At 45.7% G+C, this 26,769-nt stretch overlaps 1 protein-coding gene across 2 annotated transcripts in view; it reads left to right on the top strand.

Annotated features, from left to right (window-relative positions):
- The window catches only part of EPHX2 (epoxide hydrolase 2), a 70,215-nt gene that overhangs the window by 17,152 nt on the left and 26,294 nt on the right, over window positions 1-26,769 (top strand). For both annotated transcript variants that reach the window (XM_032389135.1, XM_032389136.1), the window contains 9 exons: window positions 3,634-3,793; window positions 5,033-5,223; window positions 6,700-6,822; window positions 9,973-10,047; window positions 13,356-13,451; window positions 14,216-14,294; window positions 17,165-17,199; window positions 22,282-22,308; window positions 24,463-24,548. In XM_032389135.1, coding sequence (XP_032245026.1) covers window positions 3,634-3,793; window positions 5,033-5,223; window positions 6,700-6,822; window positions 9,973-10,047; window positions 13,356-13,451; window positions 14,216-14,294; window positions 17,165-17,199; window positions 22,282-22,308; window positions 24,463-24,548 — 872 coding nt within the window. The remainder of the gene's footprint in view (window positions 1-3,633; window positions 3,794-5,032; window positions 5,224-6,699; window positions 6,823-9,972; window positions 10,048-13,355; window positions 13,452-14,215; window positions 14,295-17,164; window positions 17,200-22,281; window positions 22,309-24,462; window positions 24,549-26,769) is intronic.

Consider the following 26,769-nt stretch of genomic DNA (forward strand, 5'->3'; position numbering starts at 1 on the left):
GCTTCCTGCTGAGCAAGGAGCCCCATGCAAGACTCGATCCCAGGACCCTGGGATCATGACCCAAGCCAAAGGCAGACGCTTAACCCACTGAGCCACCCAGGCGTCCCAAGGAAAAGGTTTATTCGAGAGGCAGCCAGACAAGGAGATGGGAAGGCAAGCCTCAAATCCACCTCCTGACTGATATTTTTAAAACCTCATTCTTGCTGCTGCATAAATAGATCAAAAGGGCAAGGATCATTATAGACTAATTAAGGAAGCTATTGGAAGATCTGGGTGAGAGATGGTGGTAGCTTGGACTAAGGTTATATTGGTGAAGCAGTAAAAAGTGATCCAAGTCTGGAATATTTTGACAGTAGATTCCACAGGCCTTCCTGATAGATTGAGTATGAGTATGAGAGAGGAATGAAGGATAACAAACGTTTCTGACCAGAACCAACTGACAGTTATCAGTTGCTGTTCGCTGCTCTGGGGCTGGGAAATCAGGTGCCCGATTTGGGATATTTCAATTTGAAATGCCTATTGATCTCCAAATAGAGCGTGCAAGAGGCAGCTGCATGTACAAACCCAGAGTTGAAGGAACATCTTCCTTCAGTGTGTGGCTGAATACAGACACACACACACACACACACACACACACACAGCATATAGATGGCATTTTTAATGCCACTGGACTCAGTGTGATCACTGAGAAAGGGAGTATAAATGGAGAATCCAGAATCCCGGGTACTCTAGTATTAAAGGTCAGGTTGATGAGGGGGACCCAGGATTGAGAGATGGAGAATGAATCTCCACCGATAAGAGAAAAATTAGGAGGGTGTGGAGTCCTGAAAGCCAAGGATTTATCAAGTTTCAGATGAAGAGAGTGGCCATCTGTGTTGATGCAGCTGATGGGTCAGGCAAAATGAAGGCTGGCAAGTGCCCATTAGATACAGCAACACAACATGGTCACTGATAACCTTGACGAGAGAAGGTGGAATGTGGAATGTGGAGGTGAAAGCCTGATCAGACTATGTTCAAGAAAGAATGAGAGAAACGGTTTGAAGACTATGTGAAATTTTGATACAAAGTGGGGTAGAAAAATGGGGCAGTAGAAGGAGGGGATAAGGTCAAGAAAGAGGTTTTCTTTATGATAACAATATGCTTGCATGCTGATGGCAATGGTCCCGTAGCGAGGGAGATTGCTGATAAAGGAATAAGGAAGGGAGACCCACTGGGGCCACGTCCTTGAAACAGAAAGGGATGGAATCTAGATGGAGGGGTTGAGCTTTAATAAGAGCAATGGACCATTATCCATGGTAACAGAAGGGAAGATGGAGTTCTTGGCCACTAATGCTGGTAGGTGGATAGTGATGGTGAGAACTTGTGAAAATTCTCTTCTAATTATTCTCCCTTCCTCCAATCCTCCTCGCTGTTTCTGGGATGACCTCCCTAAAATGCAAATCTACTTATGTAACTCTCCCACTTAACTATATATATATATATATATTTTTTTTTTTTTTCCTTGTGTAACAGTCTAAGGCTGCAAGAGTTTTATTATTTTTACGGAAAGGTGAATACTTCCATTATTTTTCCAATTTCATTAATGGTTTTAGTCTACTCACATTTTATATTTTATCTTGCATCAGTTTTGGCATTTGTATCTTTTTTTTTTTCTTTTTATCTTTTGGCCCCCTTCACCCATTTCTCCCACCCCGTCCCCCACCACCTGCCTCTGGCAACCACATTCTCTGTATCTATGAGTTTGGCTTTTTTTGTGTTTTTTTGTTTTTGTTTCTGTTTTTAATTTAATTCCCACATATAAGAGAGATCAGACAGTATTTGTCTTTCTCTATCAGACTTATTTCACGTAGCATAATGCCTTTGATGTTCATCTAGATTGTCACAAATGGCAAGATTTTGTTCTTTTTCATGGCTGAATAATATTCCATTAAAGTTATATACCACATTTTCTTTATACATTCATTCATCCACTGATGGGCATCTAGGTTGTTTCCACATCTTGGCTATTATAAATAATGCTGCAGTGAACATGGGGGGGCTGCAGATATCTTTTCGAGTTAGTGTTGTTGTTTTCTTTGGATAAATACCCAAAGTGGAATTGCTGGATCATAGAGTAGTTCTAGTTTTAATTTTTTGAGGAACCTCCAAACTGTTTTCCATAGTGGCTGCACCAATTTACATTCCCACCAACAGTGTGCGAGTGTTCCCTTTTCCCTACGTCTTCACCAACATTTGTTATTTCTTGTCTTTTTGATAATAGCCATTCTAATAGGTGTGAGGTGATATCTCACAGTGGTTTTGATGTACATTTCCCTGATGATTAGTCATGTTGAACATCTTTTCATGTGTCTGTTGGCCCCCTATATGTCTTCTTTGGAAAAAATGTCTTTTCGGGTCTTCCATACATTTTTTAATCAGGTTGTTTGCTTTTTTTGCCGTTAGGTTGTATGAGTTCTTTATATATTTTGGATATCAGCCCCTTATCAGATATATCATTTGCAAATATCTTCTCCCATTCAGTAGGTTGCCTTTTTGTTTTGTTGATGGCTTCCGTCGCTGTGCAAAAGCTTTTTATTTTGATGTAGTCCTAATAGTTTATTTTTGCTTTTGTTGCTTTGCTTTTGTTGTCAGATTCAAAAAATCATCAGCAAAACCTATGTCAAGGAACTTACCACCTACATTTTCTTTTAGGGGTTTTATGGTGTCAGGTATTGTGTTGAAGTCTTTCATCCATTTTCAGTTGATTTTTGTGTATGGTGAAGTGGTCAAGTTTCATTGTTTTGCATGTGGCTGTCCAGATTTCCCAACACCATTTATTGAAGAGATTGTCCTTTCCCCATTGTATATTCTTGGTTTCTTTGTTGTAAATTAATTGACCATATATGTATGCATGGGTTTATTTATGAGCTCTCTATCATTCTGCTATTGGGGTTTGGGTAGTTTTCAGTTTGAACTATTACAAATAGTGCTGCTATGATAGTGTATAAACATATCACAATCCATTTTGCTGCTAATAAGTGTTATTAGTTACCCAGGGCCGCCATAACAAAATACCACAGACTGGGTGGTTTATACAATAGAAATTTATTTTCTCATAGCTCTGGAGCCTAGAAGCCCAAGATCAAGGTATTGGCAGGGTTGGTTTTTTCTGAGGTCTCTCTTCTTATCTTGTAGTGGCCATCTTCTTTGTCTTTGCAGTCTTTCCTCTGTGTGTGTGTGTATGTGTGTCCTAATCTCCTGTTCTTACAAGGACACCAGTCAGATTAGATTAGGGACCACTCATGACCTCATTTTACCTTAATCACCTCTTTAAAGACCCTACCTTCAAGGACAATCACTTTCTGAGGTGTGAGGGCTTAAGACTTCAACATGAATTTTGGGGGAACCCCATTCAGCCCATAAACAGGGGCATTTGTGTAGCTTGTAGTTTCGGGGCTCTTGGAAATAATGCTGCTGCAAGTGCATACACAAACATGTCTTTTTGGTGAACATATGTAGACATTTCCATTGGGTGTGGGTCTAGGAGCGGAATTGCTGGCTCAGAATGCATATGATCGGATTTAGTAAATGCTGCCAAAAGCTTTTCCAAAGGATGGTACCAATTGATCGTCCCTCATCAATTCACTCTTACAGTGGGTGCCACTCATGGAAGAAGACTGCAGGAAACATTCTGAGGACTCTGGAATCCGCCTCCCTGAGAATTTCTCTGTAAGCCAGATCTTTGGCAAGGCGGCTGCAGCAAGAAAGATCAACCACCCCATGCTTCAGGCAGCTCTTGCCCTCAGAAAGAAGGGTAAGGATCCAATACTGGCCGTTCTCTGAACCAACCACACTAGAGCCCTTGAGTGGATTAGGTCAGAATACATCTATATGTGTTCTGAGAGCATAGATCTTCTGGACCTTGATGGGAAGCCATTCTTAAAAACATAGCCCTGAAGTAAGTTTTATCAAATGGCAAAAAATAGCACTATCAGAATAGCTGGAAAAAAAAAAAAAATGAAAGAATTTTATTTAATAAAGCAATGTGTGCCAGAGACTGCCTTGTGAGCTAAGTTCTCTCCCTCCAGTGACACTAGTAATGACCAACCTCTTGTCACAGTGATTGAAAATCAAGGCCTTTTAAGCAACTGTGATTGTCTCAGCCTCCGAATGTCAAAGTGACTGAGCTATGAGCTGGCTGACATGAATTCAGATGGTGTCAAATGGTCTGGGACATGAGATCATGTTCATCCAGTAGGGATTTATGTAGTTTTGGAGCCCAGCTCTTCTTCACAGGTATATTCGAAATCATTCTACCCACTTATCAGCAGACTTACCTGGTCATGGCTAAGCCATCCCATGTCCATGTTTCTCACTCATGTTCCATGGAAAGGGTCTCACCACTGACTCATCAGTGCCTTGTTTCCAGCACCCCCTGCTTCTTGCCCTTCTTGGTTAGGGAGAGAAAGCCAGGGATAATGCCATTTCTGCTGACATTCCTCTAGTTTTGAAATGGGAATGCAGTCTCCGACAGCCAAGGCGAGAATTTTGAAAGATAGTCGAGCAGAGTTTTCAGTAACATAGACTTGGAAGGAGCACTGGAGGGGCAGTCCAAAGGCAGGATTCTGGGCCTGGCCCAGTTTTGCCTTCACTGTGTGGCTCTGGGAAGCTCCACATTTGTCTGAGCTTCTGTTTGCTCATCTGGTAAGATCTGTCCTGCCTATTCCAGAAGTGGTAAGGATCACATGAGCTGATGAAGATCACAACCTCTTGCTCTACAATTGCAAGGAATTAAGGGATGTAGTGTTTCTATCAGTGCTTCTGAAAGCCCTTCATGTACCCGGTCTGCTTACTCTCCTGTCTCTGTGTCAGGAGGTGCTTATGGGTAAAGATGATTCTTGTCCCATCTGTCAGTTTAGAAGCTGGGCATCAAGAGGTTGATGCAAAGAAGAACCCTGCGTGACCCCTTCTTTGGGGTTCCCTGTGGGGTTATCCTGAGCTTCTTGGAGCAAAGTTCTGTATCTGGTCTAGTCACTGGTGACTTCTCATTCAGGATATACAACCTGCATCCTCACCAACAACTGGCTGGATGACAGCGCTCAGAGGGGCAGCCTGGCCCAGCTGCTGTGTCAGCTGAGGCCGCACTTTGACTTCCTGATAGAGTCGTGCAGGATCAGAATGGCCAAGCCTGATCCGCAGATCTACAGGTTCGTGCTGGACACCATGAAGGCCAGCCCCAGTGAGGTATGTAGACACTTCCTTTAGTGAAAAAGAATGTTCTAGAGATATTGCAAATAAGAAAAATTGAGAAGCAGTGAGCAGATGGAGGACATCTGGGGCCTGGTGGTTTGATTCTAGGTCCAGTGGCAGGTTCCCATTCTCCCAGGCCAGGACTTCTGAAGGACTTTACCTGTCCCTTCAGTCTAGAACATTCTACAAGAGATGGGCATGTGGTCCCTCTCTGTGGCTTTTATAGGTCAAAACAGGTATTGTCAAAACTGCTAGACTAGCTGCCTTAGTTTGCCTATAAAGAAACGTAGACCCTGGGAGATTTTCCCAAGACCACAAGGCTGGTAAGGGTCATGGTCACCCTACCAAAGGGTGAGTGGAAGTGGGCTCCAATATTAGAGCTATCTCCTCTAGGAACCCCTAAATTCTGTCTTCATACTGTCTCTAAGTATCTATTCTAAAATTCTGTTTCCCTTGTATTCCCCACCTCTAATTTTCAAAAAGGCAATTAGACCAAGATTAAATACCTTTCCCTGATGTTTCTGACCCTTTCTTGTTGGCCCCACCTCATCCACAAGCTGATCAGATGAAACCCTGAACTTCCTCACGGGGAATCCTTACCGGGCTCAATCCCAGAACCCTTCCTCTCTCCTCTTAAACTTTGCTCCTGCTCTTCTCAACCCCTGGATTAAGCCTTGTAACAGTGCTCTGAATTTTAGTATACCTATAAATAAATGTCTTCTCATTTCTGGCTTTTGGGTTGTCAGATGAGCTGCTTAGAAGTCTGGGCCTGCCCTAATCCAAGATGATAATGCACTTATGCTTTCTTCTACAACTTTAAGGATTTTTTTTATTTTAAAATTTAAATATTTGATCCATTCAGAATTTATTTTGGGGGAAGATGTGAAGGAAGCATCCACTGTTTTCCCCCAAACAGTTAAAATAATTATATAATCTTTTAAGTACTATTTTTCCTCACGAGGTGGACAACACAAATTGTCATTTATATTTGGGTTCATTCCTCGACTCTCTTCTATTTCATTTGATATGTTTATATCTCTTCTAGCTCCCCACTTTTTTTTTTAATTTTACCTTTTGTAGCTTCATAATTTGTTTTAATATCATTACAGTTCTTTTCCAGATTTTTTTTTATCTGTTCATACATGTTGATTTCCTAGATGAATTTTAATATCACCCTGATAACTTTATATCCTTCCTTAATTTTCTTACAGTTTCAGAATTCAGGCTGAAACCCACAAGTGTGTGTGGGAATCTGTACATCTCTCTGTGTGTTTATGGGTACGCTGATGTAATTCAATATTTTTAATTTTAAGAGTAAACAAATATGTGGAGGAAAACATAATTCTTCACCTTGTCGTCATAAAATAACCACTATTCACATTTTAATGTGTGTCTTTCCGGTGCTGTCCCTCACTGGTGAGTTTTGCTTTGGATTAAAGTGATGCTAGTGTCCCTGCTATTTGGATTCAGGTTGTGTTCTTGGATGACGTCGGGGCTAATCTGAAGCCGGCCCGTGACTTGGGGATGGTCACCATCCTCGTCCGTGACACAGACACAGCCCTGGGAGAACTGGAGAAAGTAACTGGGGTGCAGGTAACTCTCTGGGTTGCACCGGGTCGGGTTTCCTGCCCCTTCTCTGTGTTAGGGGTGCAGGAGACACAGCAGGCGAGAGGGGGACCGGTTCAGGGAGTTCGCTGCTCCCCGATGGGCCGTCAGCATGCTGTCCTTGAAGAACTTGTTTCTTTCTCTGCCATCATGAGCAGAGAAACGATCCTCTGAGAGCAAGAACCCATACCAGTCAGAGTCGGAGGAACCAAGACCCAAGGCAGGAGCGAAGCTTTCAAAGCCACCAGACTTCAGTGTATTTATTTATTTATTTATTTTAATTTTTTAAGTTAAAAAATATTTTTATTTTTAGACTTGACTTTTTCGAGTAAATATCGAGAATTTAGCTATTAGGTCTGCCCCAGTGGGGGTAGGGAGCACAGTCCTCACCTGGTCTGCCTGGTTATACTGCTGGGACTCGGTGGAGTGGTTTAAACCATCCCTCAGAGAGGATGGGACGCCCTTAATGATGCCCCAAGGGGGCTGCCTGGGGATTAGCCTGTGGTACCAGAGTGAGGCCCCTTTTGTTATTTTGGGTTTACCTAAGATCTCCATCCCACTGAGCCCCAGAGTCCCAGGGCCAGTTACACAAGGCTTTTTCAGGAATGCAATGCTTGTGTTGGGGGGGGGGGGGAGGGGGGGGGGGGGGGGGCATACACCTGGCTGAGCTAGCTGGATGGCACAGCCATCCCAGCTTTTTCTCAAAGGGCACTGGTGTCCGTTTCCCTGAGCTGCCATAAAGTACACAGACTGGATGGTCGAGACAACAGTCTCACGAGGAGGCCAGAAGTCCAAGATTAAGGTGTTGGCAAGGGCAGTTCCTTCCAAGACCTCTCTCCTTGGCTTGTAGATGGCCACATTCTCCCTGTGTCTTCACATGGTCTTCCCCCGGGTGTGTCCAAATGTCCTCTTCTTTTACAAGGACACCGGCCAGATTGGATTCTGACTCCAATGACCTCCTCTAACCGTAATGACCTCTTTAAAGACCTTATCTACAAACATAGTCACATTCTGAGGCCCTGGAGGTTAAGACTTCAACCGATGAATTTGGAGGGGACACAATTTAGCCCCCCACGATAGGGACAAATGACTTTTCATCTTTTTTTTTAAATTTTATTTTTTTACGTTAGTCACCATACAATACATCATTAGTTTTTGATGTAGTGTTCCATGATTCATTGTTTTCGTATAACACCCAGTGCTCCATGCAGTACGTGCCCTCGTTAATACCCATCACTGGGCTAACCCATCTCATCTTTTTTTTTTTTAAGATTTTATTTATTTGAGACAGAGTGAGCATGAGTGGGGGGAGGGACAGAAAGAGAGGGAGAAGCAGGCTCCCCTCTGAGCAGGGAGCCCAATGCAGGGCTTGATCACAGGACCCTGGGATCATGACCTGAGCTGAAGGCAGACGCTTAACCGGCTGAGTCACCCAGGTGCCCCTGACTTTCCATCTTTAACGAATAAATAAAATCTATCTAATGACTTCACAGCCGTAAACTGTCTTGCCCAAGCTTGATCTGTCCTTCAGCAAGCCTGGAAGTCTCATGCAACAGAGGAGAAAACACCCAGACTTGGAATCCCAGCATCCACCTGCTTGTCCCACTTACTAGTTGTCCCCTCGTCACATACGAGTCACAGAAAACTGTCCCATAATCGGGAAAGTAAGCCATGCCTCACCTGTCTTCTCCGGAGTAGGGGGAGGATACAAGGAAGAATGAGAACTATTCCTTTTTAAATGGAGGAGACTTACCTCTCTCTCTCAGGAAGGCTATGGGACTCAGTCCTGAACAGGCCTTGTAAATTGTAAAAACAGCAGGAGAATGGTGAGAGCAGGAAACCCCCATCCCCTCACCCCTGGAAAGAGTAGGACATCCCCTAGGAGGCCAGGGATACCTCAGCAGAAGGGCCCCAAGGGACCCTGGTCCTTGGTTAGTGTCTTGGCTCCCTCAGGCCAGACAAGGCTCATTGCCATCAGAGGGCACCCAGCTGCCCATCCCTCCCACCACACCTTGAATCCTCTCCAGGTGCGATGGAGATAGGGGGCTTGCCTTCTGATTCCCCCGCTGAGGACATCCAGGCAGATTCTTCCATGTTTAAAAAAGGAAGATAAATTTCATGGTTTACTTCCCCCACTTTAGACGTCGGAGCCACTTCATCCTTAGGTCACGTATTTGGGACTAAAGATGAGCGATCTAGTAGTAGGAGTCGCTAATATGTCCCTTCCTGTGAATAAATTCGCTTACATGTGTCAGCATCCTGTCCTTTGTCATTTCCGTCTCAAGAAACCTGACATGAATAAGGTAAAGAAGCCCCTTAAGAAAGACCATGTGAGGGCCCAGGGCGGAGGTGCAAAGCCAAAGAGAGAGGACTCAGGAGGAGCCAACCAAGGTGTTGGACTCCCGGCTTCCAGAACTGAGACATAAATGTCTGTTGTGTCAGTCACCAGTCTGTGGCGCATGGTAATGGCAGCTGGAGCAGACAAATCCAAAGGCCCAGAGAGTCTGACTTTGGCCAGCGTGAAGGAGAGACCCTTCAGCAGAGCCATACAGTGATGGGATGGCTGCTGTGTGAACTTTGCGTTCCCGGTGGTGTCCAGCGTGAGCCTGGGTGACCACCTGAGGAACTGCCATAGAGAAGGATTATAGTCCTTGAAGTACGAAAGTTCAGCGTTTTAGAGCAGGTGGTGTTTCTTTCCTGCTGATGTAAAGTTCAGGCGGTGGTGGCCAGGGGCTTTGCTTCATGCAGCTGTTCAAGGACCTGGGTTTGACAGAGGACCCACCGTCTTTCCCCGCTGTGTTCTCCCGGGTCACACCAGGCTCTCAGCCGGAAGGCAGGGGGCGGGGGGGCGGTAGAGAATGTAGAGAACGGCGTGGGGATTTTAAGGGGTCAGGCTGACAGGCCACGCTCTTCTGTCCGAAGGACCCGGTCACGGGCTGCACTGAACTAAAACGGAGGGGGAGATGAGTACAACTCTGTGCTTGCAGGAGAGGGACAGGGCTGGGCAGTCCCCTGGAGGACTCAGGAGCCCGTGACACAGGTGCCTGGAGCCAGCACTCTGGACTTTGGGAAACTCTGTCTGAGAACTTCTCATAGAAGGAGGCTGCTCCCTCTCTCCCTGTCCTCTTTTCCTTCCAGCTTCTCGGAGCCACAGCCCCTCTGTCAATCCCGTACAATCCGAGCGATGCGAGCCACGGGTACGTGCTGATAAAGGTATGTGAGCACTCCCTCCCAGTCAGCCGAGTCCTCCCTGACCAGCCCACCTACAATGGCCTGCAGAGACATTTGTTAAATATCAAGGGTAGCTGAACATCCGCTGTTCATAGGGAAATAACATTTCTCCATATAATCATTCCTCCAAAATCACAAGACATGGATCATGCCTTAGGATATACAAAGCAGTGTATGGATGCGGTCAGACTCCCATGGAAAAACAGGTCGCACGGGGCCTTGAGTAGCCCGGGGGTGCTAACGTGCATCTGTGTCTGGCCTGTGATCTGGGGAGAACCTGTTTTCATCCAGCAGGTATTTATCAAGCACTGCCTTGGTGTCAGCCATGGGCCAGATACGAGGGATGCAGTGAGGAACAAGACAGACCCAGCCTCAAGGAACCCGTAGCGAGGATAAAGAGACAGAATTAGTCATTAAAGCAGCTGTGGTCAGGGCTACGGCAAGGCCAAGGCCACGTGCAGAGCGGGCCCGCCTCCCGAGCCAGCCAGGATACAGAGCAGAGTGGTGGAATGTCTTTGTGGATTCACCTTGGAATCCTTCTTCCTTTGTCATTGGTCCCATTTAAATGGGAAGAGACCTAGAACAGCTCATAAAAAAACAAGATGGGACAGTTGCTTTGGGCCAGATAGAACCAGTGTGAATCCTGGCTTCGGCACTAAGTTTGCAAATTTAGGTACATTTTTTTATCACTCTGAATCTCAGTGTACACAGCTTTATAATGAGGTGATGCTAATACCTCCCTTCAGTGTTCTTGTATGGATTACACTTGACCCTTGAACAACATGGGTTTGAACAGCATGGGTCCACTTATCTGAGGATTTTGTACAGTACAGTGCTGTAGATGTATTTTCTCTTCCTTAGGATTTTCTTAAGAACATTTTCTTTTCTCTAGCTCACTTTATAAGATTATAGTATATAATACACATAATGCAAAATAGGTGTTCATCGACCGCTATCGGTAAGGCTTCCAGTCAGTAGGAAGCTAGTAGGAGTTAAGTTTTGGGGGAGTGAAGTTATATGCTATTTTTGACTACACGGGTGGGGGTCAGTGCCCCTTATCCCCACATTGTGCAAGGGTCAACTGTCATTGAAATACTGTATGTAGACCATGGGGCATTGTACCCGGCACCTCTGTGCTCCATAAACTGTAGCTGATGAAGAGGAGAGCTGGTGGCATGAATGGGGCAGGTCTCCAGATCCAGGGGAAGTCCTGCTGCTTGAAGGACAGCCCCTCAAGGATTTATTGAGTATTTGTTGTTTTCGGGGCACAGAGAGAAATACCGAGATGAATGGAGTATCTTCTAAGACCTCAGGAATTTTGCAGTCTAGTGAGATACACATCCCCAGCCCCTGTAGTTACAACCCAGGATGGGGTCCTTGTCTGATGGCGGTGCCCCAGCACGCTGGAGATGGGCTCCGTGAGGGTGGAGGCTGCATTGGGAAATGTTTAGCGGCAATGGTGAAGTGGGCATGAAAGGATAAGTGTGAGCTGGGTAGTAAGAAAGGGCTAAAGCTACTGTCAGGGTCAGCCCAGCCCCTCCTGTAACCCTGGGCACTCCTGAAGGGGTGAACACTTCATGAGGTCCCTTCAGACCTCGTCTCCAGTACCGATGAGCGAGGGGCTCTCGGCCTGGGATCTGGGCTGTGACCTTGTGTCTTCAACCCCATGGACAGGGTTATTCCATAATCCTCTTGAGGCTCGCAGGTCCAGTCAGTTTCAATACCTTTCTCATTTGACCTTGAAGGAGGGTGATCAGAACTGCTTTATCACCCCCTCTGTCTTCACCCCAAATTAAAGGCCTGGGGCAGCGACCTCTGGGGAGTCCCAGCCAAGCCCCACTCTGCGGGGCGCTATTCCATCGATCTCCACTGAATACTAATGTCACACAAGCTGGGTTAGGTCTTTCTTGTTTTCTGGCTTTATGGCAATTTTATTAACATATCATTTAAAGGATGGGAAAGTATGTGCATATGCTGAGCAGCAAAAGGGAGACTCTTAGTTTAGGATCCATTTAGAGCTGGGGCATGTTAGGATCATTTCCCTGGACATCAGTACTGCAACCCTTTTCAATATAAGGAATAGAATTTCAAGTTAAATCCCTTCCTTTGCCAAGTACTAATGAGAAGACTATAGAACATATTCTGATAAGATTGTAGACCATGAAAGAGTTTGTGAAATGTCAGCCTAATGTTTTCTTGAGCAGAATAACTCGCTGGGAATCATAAATGAAACTTCCGGTTAGAACACGAGCTTGGAGTAATCTGAGATGCAGCTACATAGAATTGTACCAAGTGAATTTCCATACGTAAAGCTTATTTTTCCCATTTATCTCCATTAGAAAGTTGGAGATACTTTTTGGGGGAAATAGAGCACTCTGATTGGATATTGCTTTAGTTCATGTGCTTAGACCACATGGTAATAATTGGAATAGGTTAAGTACCAAAACAAACCATCCCAAGCTTCCGGTGGCTCAACATCAAGTTTATTCCTTGCTTGCCAGACAGTCCCGTGTGGGGTAGGAGTGGGCTCTCTCCATGCAGTCATCAAGTAGCCCATCTCCTTTGGGCTGGCTCTACCTCACCCAAGGCCCAAACTCTTCAGGGGCAGATAGGAAAAGAGGGAGGACCATGCGTGGGAGGTTTATATAAGCCCAGGATGTAGCACGCATTTCTTCATTCTCATAGGCCATTGGCCAGAACTCGGTCCCATGGCCGCACCCATTGCAAGGAAGTGGGGGGAGGTCTGGAAAATGTTGTCATGTGCCAGGGAGAGAGCACAGACATGGAGCTCTAGCAGGCTCTTTCACACAGCCCAGAAAGCACTCCAAGTGTAGCAAAGCTTGGAAAAGATTTTGCATTCAAGAGAGAAACAGTTTTTAACAAAGTAATCCTGGTATTCTGCATGTTAACATGAATATTATGCTGTGCACAAAATCAGCCCCAGTTTAAAATACGGAAGACAGACCAGTCAAACAGTACTGGAAACTCTGACACTATTAGGGCCTCTTAGGGAGGAAGGCAAAGTTGTTTTGCTTTTGTTTTTGTTTTTTTTTTTCCAACATTATAACCTTCTTTTCAGGCCTCCTATGTTCCTATAGAAGCTGCCAGTTTTATTGCAGTTTGGCCAGTTGTGTCTTCTTGAACATCTCCTCCTGGCATCGGGGTCTTGGGCTGAGAAATTGTGAGGTCCGGCAGTACCCAGAGATGGCCCAGCGCGATCTGCAGAAGACGAGCTGGTTCTGTCCAGCCTGGTGCTGTGGTCACTTTCTGTTCACCTCTCTTTTCTACAGCCTGGGGTGCGTCTGCATTTTGTGGAGCTGGGCTCCGGACCTGCTGTGTGTCTCTGCCATGGATTTCCTGAGAGCTGGTTCTCTTGGCGGTACCAGGTAAAGGAAACTGGGGGAAGGTCTGCCCTAGTCAAGGTGAAGGGAGAGGGAGGTCTAGATGGTGTGGCCCAGTGTAGAATGCCATTAAGAAGCTGAAACCTTGGGTCTCCTGGGTGGCTCAGTCCGTTAAGTGTCTGCCTTCGGCTCAGGTCATGATCCCGGGGTCCTGGGATCAAGCCCCGCATTGGGCTCCTTGCTCAGTGGTGAGGCTGCTTCTCCCTCTCCCTCTGCCCTTCGCCCCGCTCATGCTCACTCTCTCTCATGCCCTCTGTCTCTCTCTCTCGCTCTCTTAAATAAATAAATAAATAAATCTTAAAAAGAAGCTGAAACCTTATAGTGGAGCATTGTCTCCAACGATGACCATGTTACCTCAGAAGTGTTGGAGCCAGAGATGGGTGCAGACCTCAGGGCTGTGCTAGCCCACATCCCATCTTTGCAGATTAGAAGAAGGCAGATTCTTCAGGACACTTTATGCCACCTGCTGGGAAGTCTTTGTAATGAATATGGAAATCTGTAAAGTCTTTGCTAAGAAAAGTGCTCTCTTAGTTGTAGTATTAGATGCAGTACACAGACCCTACCACTGTCCGTGGCAGCCCTATCCAGATGGGCTCATTCCAGCCTCATGGCAAGGATCCCAGATAGTGCCACATGGCACTTTGAGTTGAACCATTTACAAGAACGTGGATAGAAGGAAGCAAAGAAGGAGTGTCTGCAAAAGACTGTTGAGACCACACTTGAGTGTTCCCAAACTGTTTGTTTTCCAGATCCCTGCTCTGGCTCAGGCGGGTTTCCGGGTACTAGCTCTGGACATGAAAGGCTATGGAGAGTCATCTGCTCCTCCTGGTAGGTTAGCTGTCTCACAGCTGTCCTATGTTGGTCATGCCTTCTGACTGCCTGAGCTCTCCAACTGCACTGTCAGCCCCTGGTCCCAGGTCAGAGCAGACAGCCCTTGAGGGGGGTCTGACTTTGCCCTTCCCCTCTCCTGCAGTGACCCTTGTCTATACTCTTTGGGCTCAGATGTCTCTGCTCCCCATACTCTGAATGAATACAAGAAACCCAGTGGCCTGAGGAAGTCTCGTGCTGGATGTAGGGTATAGGAAGTACCATCCAGCTACAGAACTTTTTCCATCTTGCAGAACTCTGTACCATTAAGCACTTACTCCCCGTTCTCCCTTCCCTAGCCCCTGGCAACTACCCTTCTGCTCTCTATCTATGAATTCGACTACTCCAGGTATCTCTAAATGGATCATACAATATTTATCCTTCAGTGACTGGCTGATTTCACTTAGCATAACGTCTTCAAGATTCCTCCGTGTTGTAGCATATATCACAGTTTCCTTCCTTTTTAAAGCTGAATAATATTTCATTGTATGTATAGACCACGTTTTGTTTATTCATCCATCCATTGATGGAGATTTGGGTTTCCTCCACCTTCTGGTTAATGTGAATAATGCTGCTATGAACATGGGTGTGCAAATATCTGCTTGAGTTCCTCCTTTCAATTCTTTGGGGTATATACCCAGAAGTGGAGTTGCTGGATCGTATGGTAATTGGTAGGCCAGATTCTTAACCCAGTGTCTATGGATCCCATTTGGCATCTATCCAAGGATGGGCATTGGGGGCCTATGAACACAAGTCCATGCGTGGGTTTATGAGCACCTTCCTGGGGCGAGGGAGTCTACTGCTTTTATGGGTTTCAGAGGGGTTCTCAGTCCCACACTGTTCAGCTCCCCAGGGAGAGATAGGAACGTGATGCAGTCAGACATGTAACAGAATCCCTGTCCCTCCTAGTGTCAGCCATGCTGCTGACAGCGGTAGCTCAGTGAGCCAAACCAGCCGCTCACCACCCTTCTCTGAGCTGCTTCCCCCATGTTCACGTCAAGCCTGTCGAGTTTGAAGCCAGCTGACATGAACTGGCACTCAGGTGACCACCAACGAGGCCATTCAGCCTGTTGTGACCGGGGAGTGCAGCCATGATTGTTCCCGAAATGTCATGGTACCCACTCAGCGGCTGCTTACTACCTCTTGCATGGTCTACCTTTTAGACAAAAAGAAAGCTTCTAGTCCAGACATCTAGGAAAGACATTGAAGGATTCTTTTTTTCCAATTTAATTATTAAAATGTCTATTTTCATTCATCTAGACTATGATCTTCCCTGAATCCCCTAGGGATAACTTAGTAATTAATTTATCATTCATACTAGAACACCATTGAAAGTAAAAGAAACACTATTAGTAGTAACACACATAAATAGAACTGTTCTGGATGAACTGGGACTTGTGGTTATACATACTCTGATTATAACTACTTTTTAAGAAAACAATAATTTACAGGGTGCCTGGGTGGCTCAGTCGGTTGAGCGACTGACTCTTGGTTTCAGCTAAGGTCATGATCTCAGGGTCGTGAGATCAAGCCCCGTGTGAGGTTCCATGCTCAGCGCAGAGTCTGCTTGAGATTCTCATTCTCCCTCTCCTTCTGCCCCTCCCCCCACCCGTGCTCGCGTTCTCTCTCTCGCCCCCTCTCTAAAATAAATAAATAAAATCTTCAAAAAAAGAGAAAACAATAATTTACATGTTAACCATTGCTGAAGATTATATATAACATGAGTTCTAAAGCCAAGCATGATGATTTGGAATGCATACATACATGTCGCAGATCATTTGTGTATAAATTTCATACATTTGGCAATAGATTTTAAGTAACAAATTGTTTTCCCTTAAAACTGTGAAGCTGTTGTCCCACTATTTTCTATCTTCCCTTGTTGCTATTAAAAAAAATCCCATGCTGTTCGGATCCACGAGGCTTTCTATGTGCCTGTTTTTTTTTCCTCCTTACCCTTAATACCTTTAGGATCTTTATCTTCTTGTGTTATAAAATTTTATGATATTGTGCCATGATGTGGGTCTCTTTTCATCCACTTTTCTGGGTACATTTATCTTTAAGTTCTTGGAAGTTTCTTGAATTATTTCTTTGATAATTTTTTTCTTCCGTTTTCTCTTTTCTTTTTTGCCTCTTGGAATTGCTGTTATTGTTAAAATGTTCATACTACCCAAAGTGATCTACAGATTCAGTGCAATCCCTATCAAAATCCCAATGGCGTTTTTTTACAGAAACAGAAAAAATTCTACAATTCATATGGACCCACAAAAGACCCCAGATAGTCGAATCAATCTTTAGAAAGAGCAAAGCTGGAAGGACTCACACTTCCTGATTTCAAAATATATTACAAATCTACAGTAATCAAAATAATGTGGTATTGGTATAAAGACAGACATATAGCCAATAGAACAGAATAGAGAGCCCAGAAATAAATCCACACATGTATGGTCAGCTGATCTTTGACATAGGTGCCTAGGACATACACTAGGGAAAGGACAGTCTCTTCAATAAATGATGCTAGGGAAATTGGATATCCACATGCAAAAGGATAAAATTGGACCCTTACCTTGCACCATACCCAAAAATCAACTCAAAATGGATTAAAGACTTAAATATAAGACCTGAAACTAAAACTTTTAGAAGAAAACATATTGATTTTGGCGATGATTTCATGGACATGATACCAAAAGCACAGGCAACAAAAACAAAAATAAACAAGTAGACTACATCAATCTAAAGATTTAATAAGATATCTATTTTTGGGCAAAGAGGCCCTTTTAGTTTGTTGGTAATTTTCAGTCATGTGAATTAACTGTATTTCTTTTTAATTGCAGAAATAGAAGAATATTCCATGGAAGTGTTATGCCAGGTAAGAAAGATCTTTGGGTAACATTTGTAACATTTTTTCCATCCTGGTGTTTTTACTGATATAAGACAGAAGTGTGGGTATTCATTTAAAATCCTAGGAAAGCATTTCACAGCATTTGGGTATAAAAGTCGTACTGAAACTTAAGATGGTATTTTAAAAATGATAGCCAACATTTACTGTCTATCAGTTACTGTTCTAAGCCATTTGATGGAAGAGGAAACTGAGTCATGAGGAAGTAAAGTAATTGCCGGAGGTCAACAGCGGGTAGAGCCAGGTCTGAACCCTGAAACAGCTCCCACGTCCCTCCTTGTGGCCACTCCACCATCTCGCCTTTCCGTCCAGAGAATTTTAAAAAATCACCTTATTTTGGTAGAGATGTTGTTGGCCAGACTGAGGGAGTCAGTGTGGCTTGGCGGATGTAATGGCACTCCTTGTCTAAGTGAAGCATGAGCACCATCGGGGAGGGGCCCTAATCTCAGACCTTGCCAAGGCTGAGGTGAGGAGACTGGGCGCCAAGCCTCCATCAGCCCTAGGGCAGAAACCAAGGCTGGAGGGGCCGAGGGAAAGGAAGAGTGTCCTGGTTGGCCATAAAACTGGCGACACTAGGGACAGCTGGGTGGCTCAGTTGGTTAGGCATCTGCCTTCAGCTCAGGTCATGATCCCAGGGTCCGGGGATCGAGCCCCGCATCGGGCTCCCTGCTCGGTGCGGAGCCTGCTTCTCCCTCTCCCACTTCCCCTGCTTGTGCTCTCTCTCTCTCTGTCAAATAAATAAATTTTGAAAAAATCTAAAAAAAACCTGGCGATGCTGCTAATTATGCTAAATTTACAAAAAGGCTCCATGTAGGAGTCACAGCTCTGCTCAGACTGCCCTCCAACCAGGCCCGCACGCAGGCTTTGGCGCCTCATGAGAGGAGCCTTGATAAAACCTGACTTTCCAGTTAGGGTTGTCCTTCCTTCCTCAGTTTCCAAGTCTTTACTTCTTCCACTCTGCCACTTCTGATCTTGCTCATGTACCCCCCCCCCCGAAATCCTACCAAGATCTCACCAGCAACCCTGTGTGGGGCCTCTCCCCATCCCTCTATTGTCCCTTCACTGGACCCCTGCTTGTTTCTGTCGAAATCGGTTCTCAAGGCAGATAAATTGGGTCACTTGACGTAACTGCCCTTGTGAGGAAGGTCCTTTTACTAAGACAAGCAAGATAAAATGTGATGCTCCAGTCCTCCAACTCCACCCTTTAAAGTCATTAGTACGTCTGCTACTAGGTCTTCACCTAAAAGAATTTAAAAAAATATGTCCCCTAAAAACCGGGACATGAATGTTCACAGCAGCATTATTCACAAAAGCCAAAAAGTGGAAACTACCCCAATGTTCATCAAGTGATAAATGGATTAAAAATGTGTGGCATATCCATACAACGGAATATTATTCACCATAAGCAGGCATGAAATCATGGTGCATGCTTCAACATGAATGAACCTTGCAAACCTTATGCTAAGATAAGCCAGTCCCAAAAGGCCACACATTGTATAATTGCATTGATATGAAGTTTCCAGAAGGGTCAATCCATAGAGACAGAAATGAAATTAGTGGTTGCCAAGGGCTAGGGGTAATGGGGAACAGGAGTCACTGTTAATGGGTATGGGGTTTCTTTTTGGCATGATGAAATGTTCTCTAACCACGTAGCAGTGTTGACCTCACAGCTCTGACCACACTAAAAATCCGCTGAATTATACATTTTTAAAGGGTGAGTTTTATGGTATGTGAATCATATCTCAGTAGAGCTGTCATTTGAAAAATTAGCACGATACTTTTCATGTAAAATTTTATTTAAAATACCCTGCATAATCTTTAAAAAAAAATAACCTGTATAATCTTGAAATAGAGGATTATAGGAAACTGAATGAAGATCCATAATACTGCTTACCCTCAGTGCCCACAAAAACCCTTTTCTCAACTACATCCCCCCAAATACATTGAAACCTCTTTTTTCTCAACCACAATTCCTTAACATTGTGTGCCAGTTCATCATACAACTGTTATTTGTTTTAGAATAGGTACCTTTAAGGAACCATGAACCTATTCTCTGTATGTCTATAGTCTTAGGATTCCAAATTAGGGGTGTTGGAATGCAACGTAGCAATAATGGTATCTTCTCAAGTTCATTAACGTAGGGAGGCTTATCTACACCCAGTTGTCTCCGTCATTGTGTGTGACCTTGGGTAAGTCGTTTAACCTTTTCAGGTCATGCCATCAAGTATCAAATGCAGCAGGTGGATGGACTTAGTGTTCTCCTAGACCCCTCCAGCCCTGAGTGTGAGTCTCAGTTTGTAGCATTAAACAGCAAAAATTCAAGCAAGTAAATTGTAAAGATCTAAATGGTTTTATCAATCAGTTCATAAATCGGGCAACATCCCATCTAGCAATAGAGGGGTGCTCCAAAGGGCTACAGAAAAGGGAAGGTTTTTAGAGGTAGAGAGGGAGTAGAAAGAAGGGAATGATCAGCAGAGAATCCATTGTTTTAGGCAAAGTCGCCCTTCTGAGGGGGATAGAGGGGGCCCCTCAGTGATTTTCTCGTGCTGACCAGGAAATTCCCACGTTGACTGCTTAGAGGTTTCGTTTGTGGGGGGCTGAAAACTGCACTCAGGTTGGGTACTGAGTGTTGGTTTACTGATTGGGGCCTTCACCTGAGTGATGCCATTTTGGGCCTGTGGCTTTCTTTTTAACAGTAGGATGTGGAAATCACACTGAGCTAATCTTCAGTCTCTGTGGTTAATTGGAAAGTGAAAAGCAGCTCTCTGGTGTCTCTTCTAAGGAAGGGACACCAATCCTATCTGATCGGGACCCCACCCTCATGACCTCATTGAACCTTAATGACTTCTGCAAAGACCCTGTCTTCAAGTGCAGTCACACTGGGGATTAGGGCTTTGACCTGTGGATTTTGAGGGACAAAGACATTCAGTCCAGAACAAGACTTCCTGACACCATTCAGTAATTGTCGCCCTATCTTTGGGGGGAACGGTCTTCCTGACACCATCCAGTAATTTTCTCCCTATCTTTGGGGGGAAAGGTGAAAATAAAAACTGCTAAAATAATAAACTAGGTAATTACATCAATACTGTGTATCTACATCTTGGAAAAATTATAGGTGGTGTGTATTTTAACCAGTGGAACTTGTCATCTGCTCTTGCCTTCTCATGTTCTGGGGAGCAGTGGGGAGCCGGGGTAGCAAAAGGAATCAGAACTCCTTTACAATTCTTTCTCTTTGAAAATGGCACTGGCTGTAGGCAGAGCTCTGTGTCCCCCCCGGCCCCCACAGAAAAGGGTGCCCATATTTGGTGGGTTTCCCCAGCAGAACTGAGACCAGAGGGGAGAACATCCGAACACTTTTTAATGCTCTTAGGGCAGTGAATACAAGGGCTGTGGGAAGCCCTATGTCTTCTCCCTGCCTCCTACTGTCCTGAAATTTCCATCTCCTTGCTTAATGTAGAACAAGAAATAGGCCCAGCCTAGAGAAGGAGAAGAAAATCGCCTTTCATTTTGGAAACACCTACAAGAGTAGATGTTGGAAATACAATCACGTATATTTTTTAAGTCTTCGGCCTCTCATGGTGCAATCTCTGCAGCCCCCAGTGAAGGCATTGATCTGGGCAATCGAAAGCAAATTAGGATTACTTCTCAATTGGTAGACCGAGGGGAGGAGTCAAGGGACTGGAAACGATTTAAAATAACGCTGTTGGTCTACATGGTGAAAGAGGATGGCTTTGAATGTTCCGATGTTGAATTTCTGAAATCAGATAGACCTGGAATCGGTCCCAGTTCTGCCACTACTAGCTGCATGGCCTTGGCCACATCATTTGACCCGTGTGAGCCTCAGTTTATTCATCTGTAGAGTGGAGCTACCCCTTCCTCCCCGCAGGTCCGTGTGAGGGGAAAGGAAGTGATGAATGTGAGGGGCATCACACTACACCTAGGGCCAAGCTAGGGCTGCACAGATGAGCATCTCCATAGACTTTTTTGTTATAGCAAGCAGAAGCTTCTCATACGGGCTCAGGTGAATAGGGGGTAGTGTTGACAAATGAGACGCGATCGTTTAGGAGGCGTGAGGCTGAGAAACAGGAAGCCGATGTGGCTTTCTGGAGGGGCTGAATGGCCTGTCAGGTCTCTGGTTCATTTTCTCCACACCTCTGCTCTGCCCTCCCCGCCACCCCGTTCCCAGCAGGATTCCCCTACTTGCTCATTTTGTACCTCGCCCAGTATGATAGCCCCAGCCCCGATTCTGGAGGACCCTCATCTCCAACACCTCCACACATCTTAGACACCTTTTCTAGACCCCGTGCTTGCTGACGAGTGTGGCCAGGCGTCCGCCTCTGTGCTGCGGGACAAAGGGCAGGTGCTTGCTGTCCTGGGGCAAGAAAGCAGCCAGACCTCTCCACGGCAGTTTTCTTCCCCTCTCTTTGTCCCAGGAAGAAGCCACGATTTCTCTCTTACAACAGATCTGGCCCAATTAGGGATGTGCAGTGACAGACCCTGGGAAATTTGCTGTGTGTGTCTGGGGTCTACCTGGTTCCTGAGAGGATGCTGGAAAGGGAAGGGAGAGAGCTCACGAGCTCGGGAAATGACTGAATATTGTATTAGTGTGCTCGGGCCACCATAACAGAGGACCACAGACTGGGGGGCTTCAACAACAGACATTTCTTCTCTCACAGTTCTAGAGGCTCTAGTCCGAGATCAAGGTGACAGCAGAGTTTCATCTGAGGCTTGTAGATGGCCGTTTCTCCCTGTTCCCTGTGTCTTCACATGGGCTTCCCTCTGTGTGGGTCTGTGTCCAAATCTTTTGTTCTCGTAAGGATGCCAGTCAGCTTGGATCCTGGCCCACTCTAATGACCTCATTTTAACTTGATCACCTTTAAGGACCCTACCTCCAAATACAGCCACATTCCGAGGTCCTGGAGGGGAGAGGTTAGGGCTTGAGCATGTGAATACAATGCAGCCCCTAACAAAGCAGACACAGGAATTCCCATCTGGAAGCAGCTGAGGTGGGTGCGTACAATTTCTGATTTTTTGGTGTGTTTTCTTTCTTAGGAGATGGTAACCTTCCTGGATAAGTTGGTAAGTAATTATTTTGAACTGATCCCTGGAGACTTCCGTTTGGGTGGGCAGTTAAAGATGCAGCCTTTGAAGGTTTCCACTGTTAGAGCCCCCGAGGAGAGTGGCGAGGGCAGGAATGGTCCACTCTGGGGCCGTGGGAGGCAGGGTCCGTGGTCAGGAGGAATTACAAGCACAGAGGTGGCAAAGTGTGTGGAGAACAGTGCAGAGCCAAGTTTGTTTCATTTTTTTTGTTTGTTTCACGGAAAGCATTTTCCAGGGAACAGGATCCCTCTGTTGGCTTTAAGTCAGGGTAAAGAGCTTTGCTTGCGTCAGGAAGTTTGGAAACTATCCTATAGGCTAATATTTTACAACTTTTTAAGATGGACATCCCTTTAGAAATACCTCAAATCAAGTGCCTTCAGGTAACCTTGTTTGGAATGGCAATGCCAAACAAAAAGCAGATCAGCGATGGTGATCAGAGACTATACTTTTGCTTTTTACTTACGGAAGATTGAGATTGCAATTAGATAATACACTTCTCCCACCCTGAGTTAGGTCACGCAGCCTGGACTGAGGGGGAGAAGGGTTAAACCAGGACAGTGACAGTGGAGGGACAGCTGAGAGAGAACCTGAAAACAGCGGTTTAGTGCCTGTTCATTGGATATGAGAGTCGGGAGGAGAATTTGAGATGACTGAGGGCTTCCAGTTCAGCAGCAGGGCCTGGGGGCCCACCCTGTAGGAAATGAGACAAAGATGTCACGGTCCCTGCCCTCTCCAAATTCTCAGTCCCACAGAATTGGCTTTGGACCTTTTGAGAATGATAGGGACATCTAAGAGGACATGGCCCAGTGTGGCCACCCCAGTTCTGACTCTACAGTGACCTCCTATCTAGAAGATTTCCGGCTGGCTGAGACAGTCTCTGACTCTGTTGAAAGAGAGCCCCCGTGGGGTTGCTGGCGGGCTAGGTGTCCCTCCCTGTCCCCGTCATTCCTGGGATGCAGGGGAAGGAAGCTGGGCCCATTGCAGGTGAGGTGGTCGTCTTCCACCTGGAGGTGGTGGCTGAAGCCATGGGAGCAGAGGAGTTCCCCAGACAGGACTGAGGGCTGAGCCGTGAAGTGCTCCCGTGTGACAGAAGAGGAAGGAGTAGACTCCATGAAGTGAGAAAACAGTCTAGAAAGCATAGTGTCACAGAAGCCCAGGGAAGAACATTTCAAAGGAAATGTCTGATGCCGCAGAAGAGTCAGAAGAGTGAGAGCCAAGAGGAAAAAAAAAAAACTATTAGAAGTGATTAAATAGCCTTTAAGAGGGAAGTTTCAGTGGACTCAGTGGTCGCAGGGAAGAAGTCAGGATGCAGGGACTTAGAAGGTCGCCAGGGAGGCCACTGGGGTAGATCACTGTGAGAAGCTGGACACAGTGAAGACAGAGCGTGGCAGGGAGCCACTTTCCACGGTGGTGGTGAGGAATGTGGCCAGCAGGGGGTGGGGGGGAGAGTCCGACTTTAAGTTGGGGAGGCATGGGTCTGGATGACCATCTATGTGGCCTCGGGCAGGTCGCCTAACCACTGTGAGCCTGTCTCCCTATTGTGCATGTGCAGGAGTTCCAGGCAAGAGGTGTAGGCACTTAGCACAGTGCCTTTGACCTAGTAGGTCCTCCACAAAAGGGAGCTGTTGTCATTCACTGTTGGTAGCAGCAGAAGAAAGGAAGCTGCAGGTAGAGAGGGAGGGATTAAAGATGCCTTTGAGGTTTCAGTGGTTAGTTTAAGGAGGAAAGATCCCAAAAGAGTGGGGAGTAGAATCATCATCACTCAATGAAAGATGAACATGGAGCACAGGGAGGTGAGTCATACTAACTTTAAGACAAAAAGTAGAAAAAGAGGTGAAACAAATTTCAATTTGAGGGGAAGTAGAGAGGGAGAGGGCATTTGGAGCCTGTGGCCTTAGGCTTCTGAGAAAATATAAAAGATCAGTCAGCTGTAGAGGTTCTGTGGGGCCGTTATGTGTGGGAAGGGAGGCTTGAAGAGGGTGGACGTTGGAGTAGACACTGCGGGGTCGGTGGAGGGGGAGTCCCTGCCGGCACTGAGGGTTTGGGCCTACAGGGAGCACAAGGCCTCAGGGCTCTCAGCACCCCAACCCGGTAGCCCACTCACATTCAGCTCCCGTCTTTGTCCTTCTCTAGGGCATCCCTCAAGCGGTGTTCATTGGCCACGACTGGGGAGGCATGCTGGTGTGGAACATGGCTCTCTTCTACCCCGAGAGAGTGAGGTAATTAGGCCTCAGGCACCAAGAATTTGGATTTGAATTCCCATTAGAATCCTTCCTCAGGTCTTGAACTCCAGTAAATTTCTTGAAAACAGATAGGTTGTCTGGGAAGGCACCGAACATCTAGCTTGCTAGTGCCCATTGACCCATTAATAAGGAGGACTTAATGAGCTCATGTCTTAGGAAGCAAGGCCTGTCCCAGGACAGCTAACTCAGGGCCTGGGTAGCCCAGTGGGAATGCAGGAGAATGGTGGTAGACTTCGGGGGGAGTGGGTGAGGCAGCGAGGGTGGCAGGGTCATAGAACAGAGTGTCAGAAGAAACTTCAGTCCTGAACTGGGAGCTAGGAAGCATGGCTTTCAGTTTTGCCCTGTGACCTGACTGTGTGAAACCTCACTTCACCCCATCAGGCCTTGGTTTCCTCAACCACAGAGCGGTAACGGTAGCTCCTTTTGACTGTAAAACCTGCAGAATGCTGTGCGGGTGTCAGGTTAGAATGGCACTTGGTGACGGCCATCACGTCATTCATAATCATTCTTAGAATGGCACCAGGGCTCCGGCAGCAGCTTTCGGAGGACAGGTTTTGGACCCAGAGAGGCAGGTGGTCTTTGTGGCCACGCCCCCGTTGAGCTGGCAGCTGTAGTGAAAGCCTGCGTGGCCTCCCATTTCAGCCTGGGATCTTAGCGAATTAAACAAACACCATCCTTCACAGCCACCTGTATCTCCCTGACTAATCCGCTCACTTTTTCTTTGGTGGCATTTACAAGAACGGAAACACTGGAGAACTTTGTTCATCCCAACATCAGCTCAAATGGCAGGATGATACCAGAGACCAAAAAGACTCAAACACTTCCTGAAATATTTTTTTAAGATCTTATTTATTTATTTGACAGAGAGAGACACAGCGAGAGAGGGAACACAAGCAGGGGGAGTGGGAGAGGGAGAAGCAGGCTTCCCGCGGAGCAGGGAGCCCGACGTGGGGCTCGATCCCAGGACCCGGGGATCATGACCTGAGCCGAAGGCAGATGCTTAACGACTGAGCCACCCACGCATCCCACTGCCTGAAATACTGTAAAAGTTGTTGCACTCTTGTGCATCTGATCTCTTTAGCTTCTCTCTCTGTCCTCTCATTCAGAGTTGAAATAAGAGCTCAGCTCTTAGGAATCGGGTCACCAGAAAGTGACTGTGCAGACTGTGGTAGAGGCTTCTTGAAGGGGACAAAAGGAAATAGAGCAACAGACTTACGGTCTCTACCTTGAAGGAAGTGAAACGCCTTCTTGTTGTTTTATTAAACTTAGTCTCTCTCTCTCTCCCGTGAGAATTTGAGAATACTTAACATGAGCCCAGTGAAGTTGTACCCAGAGTAACATTAGGTCTGAGACAGGCAAACATGCTGTGCATTCCTGCCCCTACTCTCATTGTTCTGCTTCCATCCCATCTGTCATTAGTTCGGTAGTAGTTGCTCTTTCCGTGCTCATGAAAATGGCCCTATTACTCGCTTCCTGGGGGTCAGGAGGAAGCCAAGACCCCCTTCCAGGGCTGTCCGTGGTGGGACACAGCATATCTGGGCCTGGGCAAAGCTGATTTTAAGAATATTGTTGACATTGATCTTCACCTTTCTGGCCAGAAAATGAAGGGAAGGAGGGAAAAAAGCCCACCGTTAATGTGGAATATTTCTTTAAATCCTTGGTTTTGGCATTCTATTGAGATAAACTGCAGGGACCTATTTAATGTAATGGTCTACTCACGTGTTTGGCCAAGAATACCTTTTTATATCCTTTCTTTGATAATCATCTAGAGATTCTGTTCGCAAAAGGAGGCTGTGGTTTAGCGTTTTCCAATCTTAATGTGGTTGGCAGCAGCATTGATATGCTAACATCTCATGTGGTGATGATAATTTTCTTATATATGGAATAAACTGTGTGTCAAGGCGATTGAAAAGAAAACTTTAGTCGGCTCAGAATATTTAGAAAAAGCTAGAATTTCTTGACTTGTGATTTAAGTAATGCTTAAAATAGGTTCACTCTGGTAACATTAGAAACCTTTCGACTTTGGTATAACTTACTTTGTAGCCTAAGCTGCACTGTCTAATGGTGGCTACTGAACATTTAAAATGTGGCTGGTTCAAACTGAGATGACTGTAAGTGGGAAATACCTTCCAGATTTCAAAGACTTAATACCAAAAAAAAAAAGTAAAATATCATATTAATAATTTTTAATTTATTA

Source organism: Phoca vitulina, unplaced genomic scaffold (assembly GCF_004348235.1).
Source record: "Phoca vitulina isolate PV1807 unplaced genomic scaffold, GSC_HSeal_1.0 scaffold53, whole genome shotgun sequence".
Classification (NCBI taxonomy): domain Eukaryota; kingdom Metazoa; phylum Chordata; class Mammalia; order Carnivora; family Phocidae; genus Phoca; species Phoca vitulina.